Consider the following 6510-nt stretch of genomic DNA (forward strand, 5'->3'; position numbering starts at 1 on the left):
ATGGGACTGGGTTTCATTTCACGTGGACTGATCTCTCTAGCTAATAGTTTGATCAGACTATCACCATCACAACTTATCTCTAGAAATTGCTTCGGTGAGAGACCATATTGTTAAATTTAACGTCTTCTGCCCAAACAATTGCGAATGAACTCTTTCGGGTCCTTCCAAAATCAGCTTGATTGTCAACGTTTTGCTTTTCTAGGCCTAGCTAGCATCACTTAGAAGCTTCTACAGTTTCAATAATTAATTGCACTGATTAAACTTAGAGCTACATCATTTCTTCTCAGAGAAGTGGAATTGAGAACTCCAAAAGCCTCATTAGATCGAATACGTGGATTTCTCCCTAAAACGAATTTGAGAAGATCCCAGGAAGTTCTAATAGTGTACTGACTCTGAAGTAGAGACTAAAATGATAAGCAAAACTAAACTTAGTCACATCATCATCGACCAAGCCTTATTCCAACTATAGGAGCGAGGTTGGCTAAGTATATCCTGTTTGGCCACTACACCATGTCAAATTATGGGTGCTTAAATAATTTATTACTATTTTCACCCAATAAGTCCTTTTCTGTATGTCCTTATGTAGCTAGTCACATCTCTGTCTAAAAGATTTCAAGAATAAGTTCACATGCTTACATTTTTAAATATAAGGACCCTTTTCTTGGAGGCCAATGGATCACATGTATTGCCTAGAAGGATATCATCCACAATTACTTGCATGACCGAGGCTACAATGAGACTTCCCTCATCATAACTGCAATAAATTAATTAAGCGGCCTCCCCCCTTCAATAATCATGTATCATATATATCCAATCTGGACCAACCATTGAGCACATCTCACCCAAAGATCTTCTCTCTCTCTGAAGAAAACGAAAAGATCAGACAAGTTTACGCCACTTGATATTTTAGTTATTTTTGGGATTCTAATTGTTGAGGAAGCAATAAATTATCTTTAGTTTACAAAGATAAAAATTAATTGCAGCTTGAGAGGACACCTCATTATTGCCTATAATTAACATTTTTAAATTTTATTCAAAACGTTTTTAGAATTATTATTGATTCTTTTTTGTTAATTTAAGGGGAACAGAACATGACCCATAGATTATATTGTATTTGTGTATTAATATGATGTATTTCAGAAGTGACTTTACAACATTTCCCTAGCCATAGAATTTGTAACATTTATATATTGCAAATGTTTTTAATACGAAAAATTAATATTTTTGAACAGAAAGGAAAGAAGAAGAAAAATGATAAAAAAAATTCTAGAAATTTATCTATAGATACTGGGATATATTTAAATAAAATTCAGGCCATTTAATTGGATTTTTTTTTTGTGGAGGGGATTAGTATTGTTGTTGTTGTTTATTTACTTATTTATTTTGTTAATTTAAGGGGAACAGACCATGGCCCATATATCATATGGTATTTGTATATTGCTATGATGTATTTCAGAAGTGACTTTAGAACCTTTCCCTTACCAGAGAATTTGCCTTTTATTAACACGGGTTAGAGTAACTAACTCAACCAATAGATGTTCAACTGGGACCTACAAAGTGAGGCTTGTCGCAAAACCTAATTTGCTTCTGGATATTGGCACCGATTCAAAGTCATATCAGCCTCTTAAGCTTGAAAATTTATTCTTGACAGAAGGCAAGTCAAGATTCTTACAAACTCAAGTAAATTTTTTTCTAAATATCTCTACTTAGTTTCTTCTTGTTAAAGTTTTATAGGAATATTTTATTTAAATGTGGAGAAGCTTTTACTGTTTTCTTTTAATTTGTGGGGAAACAAACATGGGTCTTTGCACTCTGATTTCATCAAGGCTGCGTTTGTTTCACTGTAAAAGGATGGAAAATTTTCAAACGACTGAAGCGTTCTTCAGAGGCCGGCCCTTAAGTATTTCAGCAACTGTTGAAACAAACAGAGCCTAAAAAGGGAAAAGATTTTCTTGCCTAAGCTGGTAAATTCTCTGTGGCTGGTATTCATCCATAAACGTTGGGTACCTAACAAATATTCCATCTATTTGGTTCTCTCTTGGATGGGAATTCTGGGGATAAACTCCAATTTTGATACTATTCTATCTAAACCATGAACCAACCAACCCAGAAATAAATCTTGGTTAAGTACAAGAAGGTAGTGACATCATGGGAGAAGGTGCAGAGAAGTATTTTTCCAACTTGTACATTGCTTCCAAGAAGTCGTCCAAAACCTTACCCCCTAAAGTTTGATAGGATAGGTAGCCACGTGTACAATTTAGGGCTTGATTTAGGGGACTGTTTCATATACATATATAATCCCCCTTATTTGATCAAATTTGCACTCATCGTTTCCTGCTTTCCCTTCTTCTTCTTCTTGTTTAGCTTCTTGTAAACATGAATGATGATTATAGTGAAGAGAAGTCCTGCTGTTATTTCCATCCCAAAGAAGTGATTGTTGGAGTGTGTGCTCTTTGCTTGAAAGAGAGACTTCTCATTTTGGCAGCAAAGCAGGGGCATATTCCCTTATCAGAGTCCAGAAGAAATAGCATTCTCGAACACAGGAAGCTCCCCATCACCCTTCCAAAGATATTTGCTTTGGGTTCCTTGCTTAATCGCCTTGAGTTCTTACAACCCAAGTCTGCTGATGTTTCCGACGATGACTACTTGTCCACGAGCCCAGAAGGTACTTGTCTAAAATTCTTTCTTTCCAGCCATATATCAAGAAATATAATCAGAAGATGAATACCTCGGTTTTTAGCTTACAGTATAGAAATCAAATGTACAAGTTTTCATAAGATTTGGGCTTGGGCTGTCCTCTCAATGCATATTTTCTTGGATTTACAGATTTCTTTCCTTTTGTATAAGGCTCTACTAAGTGGGGTGGGAGCTGAAAACATCAGGCTGCTGTCTAGTTTAATGCTCTAACCACCCACCGGAAAGAGAAAGCCCATAAAGTTTGGTTATTATTTATTTCTTAAAAAGCTTGATTTTTTAGGGTGCCCAGTTGGAAGAGCCAATGGGAAAGACATTGTTTCCATACTGGAAAATATATCTAACATGCAAAATAGTGAAAATAAGCATCATCAACCCTACTTTAATTACTGATCTCCCATGCCATTTTAATTATTTTGGATGGTTCAGATGTTCCTAGATATTAATTGGATGTTTATTGGATGATGTGGCAAGTTTGGGAAATGTTCAAAGAAAGAATGTGTACAGAGTGGATGATTTTGTTCATCTGCACATATTTGTTCATGTAATATGGAAGATCTGTCTATGTGGGAACAAGAAAGCCACACGTACGAAGGTCCCTTTGGTGTCCACTTGTCATTAAGCTCTTCTTGTCGTATTATCTCAGTAGAAACAAGTCCTATTTTTCTGTGATTGGTTGTCTAAAATTCCGGGTTTTAACCATTTGCAGATTCATTCATATCGATCAAGTTTGAAGACAATGGCGTTGCCTCATGGGACAAGGGTACAAGTTCTAGGGTTTCAAATGAGCTCTTTCACATGCATTGCAATCAAAAGTTGAGTAAGGAAGCAAGGGAGATTAAGGCTGTAGTTGAGCATAACAAACCACGTGCGACGCTGAGGTGGCGAAAGCGGATAGGTCATCTGCTCCAGATCATCCGGTGGAAGAGGTCCAACAAGTCTAACGTGTGCCATGTGGGCGGCAAGGTGGAAGGAGTAAAGGTGAGGAAGGGTTGGATAAGGACTCTGACAAAGAGAAGGACCATGGAATAAAGGGACATGAGGAAGGAGACAGGCCGACCTTATTACTTGGGTTTGATCTGTTAAACTGTAAAAGCAAAATACATTATTGAGATGGTAGATTCAGAAGGCTTTCCATCAATATTTCTATAGCCTTTTTCTTGCACCCTTGAGCTCTTGGATTTTCTAGTCTAGCTTAGCTAGCATGCATGAAAGAATTACAACAAAGCAAGGAAAAAAAAAAAAAACGAAACACAATAAGATCCATGCTCCAGATCATGAACTAAGCCTGTCAGATCTCTATATTTTTTCTTTGATTAAGTGAAGACATTTTATATATTGATGGGTGATCTTGGGCTTCAGCGTTGCAGTTCCTATCACGCTATGGAGCCATTGTTAATACCTTTTCCAATCTTCCTCAAGCTTACAAGTTCACACACAGCATCAACCCTTTTGAATTCAAAGTTTTAAGATTCTAAGAACAAGCTTCTTAAAGTGCCATCCAGCTTCCTACATCATTTTCTTTTGACCATTGGGAGCTTGTATAAAGAGAGAGAGTCTTCCTTTTTCTAGTGGGCCTACTCCATTTACAAAATGTCTCCATGAGACCTTGATCAGTGACTAGCTTTTCAGAACTCAGAATTTATATGTATAAAGGTACTGTAATGTCATACTCATTCCTTGTTTTCTATGGAACTGGCCCCAGAACATTTGTATATCATCAACTGTTATTGATGATTTTCATTTTTATGCCTTTTGGTTGGAAGCTTGCAATTTAATTCATCTACAGAAAAAACCCTCTGCAACTTAATTAACGGGCATCCTTTAATGGCTTGTAGAATTTATTTAAAGAAAATTGAGAATAATGAAAGGGTTTAATTTAGCATATGTCTATCCCCTTGAACCATTATATCTCACTGATATAAAGAGCTATTCGAGTAGAATGCCATTACTCTTTATTACTTTGTTTTGTATAACCACCTTAACATCTCTTTATAAAAAGGGTCATTTATTAGAACACCCCCTATAGTTTTATCGGTTTACTTAAACCTATCTTATACTTTGCTTTTACTGTATATTTTGCAACCTATTTACTTAATCGACCTTTCATTAAAAACTATTTGTTTTGTCATCTGAAAATAGTAATATGGTCACCTAAACTAAATGGAAAATGTTTAAGGGCATGGACCGATGGTTGTTTATTCCAAAAATACCCCTAAATTGAGTGGAAAATGTTCAAGGGTATGGATCTATGGCTGTTTATTCCAAAAGTACTCCTAACACTTTTTTGTATAGAAAACAAAATTGACCAAATAGGGAAAAAAAAAGAAGAGTGGTAGTCCATGTTTTATAGGGGGCAAAAGTGGTATTTTTGTTTTTTTCCTTTGATTAAATTTATTTGAATGGATGCCAGGATTAAATCTATAATTTTCTACTTTCATCTAATAGAAGGTTGATTAAGTAAATTGATTGTAAACCATAAAGATGTTTTACTAAAACACAAACTATTTTCAGTACGTGACTCTTATAAAAACTAGAGAGAGAGGAACCAACTTTGAAATCAAGGGAGATCTCTTCTACACACCGTGAATTGGTCATTTGATGGGCCCCCTTCCACAGTCTAGAAGGTTCTTGTTTGGTGCTTTGTCCCTCTGCGTTGGCTCTACTATGGAGTAATGGACCATTCCATTAAGGACCATCATGGACCAAGAAAATTAAAAGTTCTCGTATGGGTTGAAAAAAACGTATAATTGAAGTTGAAAAGGGGAAAGAAAAAAGCTCCGTTCCTTTACCAGTAAGTTGGGGGATGTTGGTCAATTGGGAAAGTTGATTGATTTTCCCACATTTATTTAAAAAAATTGTGTGAAGTCACTAAAAGTTAATTTTCTTTTGATGTGTTTTTATAGTTGCAACTTGGGTCAGGCTGGACCAAGTTTTAGTTCAACCCAGGCCAACTCTAAGAATTGAGTCTCAAACTCAGACTTTTAGGCCCATGCCCCTGCATAAAATTGCTCGCTAGGTCGATCAGGGCTAAAGGTGGGGTCTCCTGCAAATTGTATCCCTATGTTTTTAGGTTATTTATCTTGGAAAGAATTGTGATCCACTTGATTTGTAGTAATAGGGGTGTTGGATTTTAATCTCATTAGAGATTAAATCGAATGGGGTTTGAGATCTCAATTACATGAAAAACAAACTTACATACATGACTTGGAAAATAGTTTTTTCTCTTACTAAAACCAGTATTCAACTTGTTCTACATTGGAAAATTACAAAACTTGTTATGAATTTTTAAATAGGAGATTATTTACATTCTTTAGAAATAAAGAGGAGAGTATGGAGGCTTGCTACCGCGCAATGCGCATGCGTGCGTGTGTACGACGCGATGAGGCGCACTTTGTTAGCGAAGGGCAGCTTCGATTTTTGGTGCAAAATTAACTATTGATGTTTCAACAGTCACGATAACTTGCACACATGACTTGGAAAATAGTTTTTTCTCTTACTAAAACCAGTATTCAACTTGTTATACATTGGAAAATTACAAAACTTGTTATGAATTTTTAAATAGGAGATTATTTACACTCTTTAGAAATAAAGAGGAGAGTATGGAGGCTTGCTACCGCGCAATGCGCGTGCGTGCGTGTGTACGACGCAATGAGGCGCACTTTGTTAGCGAAGGGCAGCTTCGATTTTTGGTGCAAAATTAACTATTGATGTTTCAACAGTCACGATTCGAGTGTGATCAAAATGCACTATTCAAAGCTAATAGTCATTAACTATTAACCACCTTTTTAATGTGACTGTTCAAGGAGCTTTTTC

The 6510-nt window shown here is 36.1% G+C and overlaps 1 protein-coding gene across 1 annotated transcript; it reads left to right on the plus strand.

Annotated features, from left to right (window-relative positions):
* Positions 1-2160: 2160 nt before the first annotated feature.
* On the plus strand, positions 2161-4468 carry LOC148873993 (uncharacterized). Its single transcript, XM_088965920.1, has 2 exons — positions 2161-2665; positions 3404-4468. Exons 1-2 carry the CDS (start codon positions 2377-2379, stop codon positions 3724-3726), a joined length of 612 nt encoding a protein of 203 aa, XP_088822046.1. The 5' UTR covers positions 2161-2376; the 3' UTR covers positions 3727-4468.
* Positions 4469-6510: the final 2042 nt, after the last annotated feature.

This window comes from Nelumbo lutea, chromosome 1 (genome assembly GCF_056320005.1).
Source record: "Nelumbo lutea isolate HS-2025 chromosome 1, American lotus-T2T, whole genome shotgun sequence".
In the NCBI taxonomy this organism is placed as follows: domain Eukaryota; kingdom Viridiplantae; phylum Streptophyta; class Magnoliopsida; order Proteales; family Nelumbonaceae; genus Nelumbo; species Nelumbo lutea.

Bases quoted from the DNA above. Each gene is read 5' to 3' on its own strand.
- LOC148873993 (XM_088965920.1), top strand. From the start codon at position 2,377: ATGAATGATGATTATAGTGAAGAGAAGTCCTGCTGTTATTTCCATCCC. The intron at 2,666-3,403 runs GTACTTGTCTAA...AACCATTTGCAG, and splicing joins CTTGTCCACGAGCCCAGAAG to ATTCATTCATATCGATCAAG.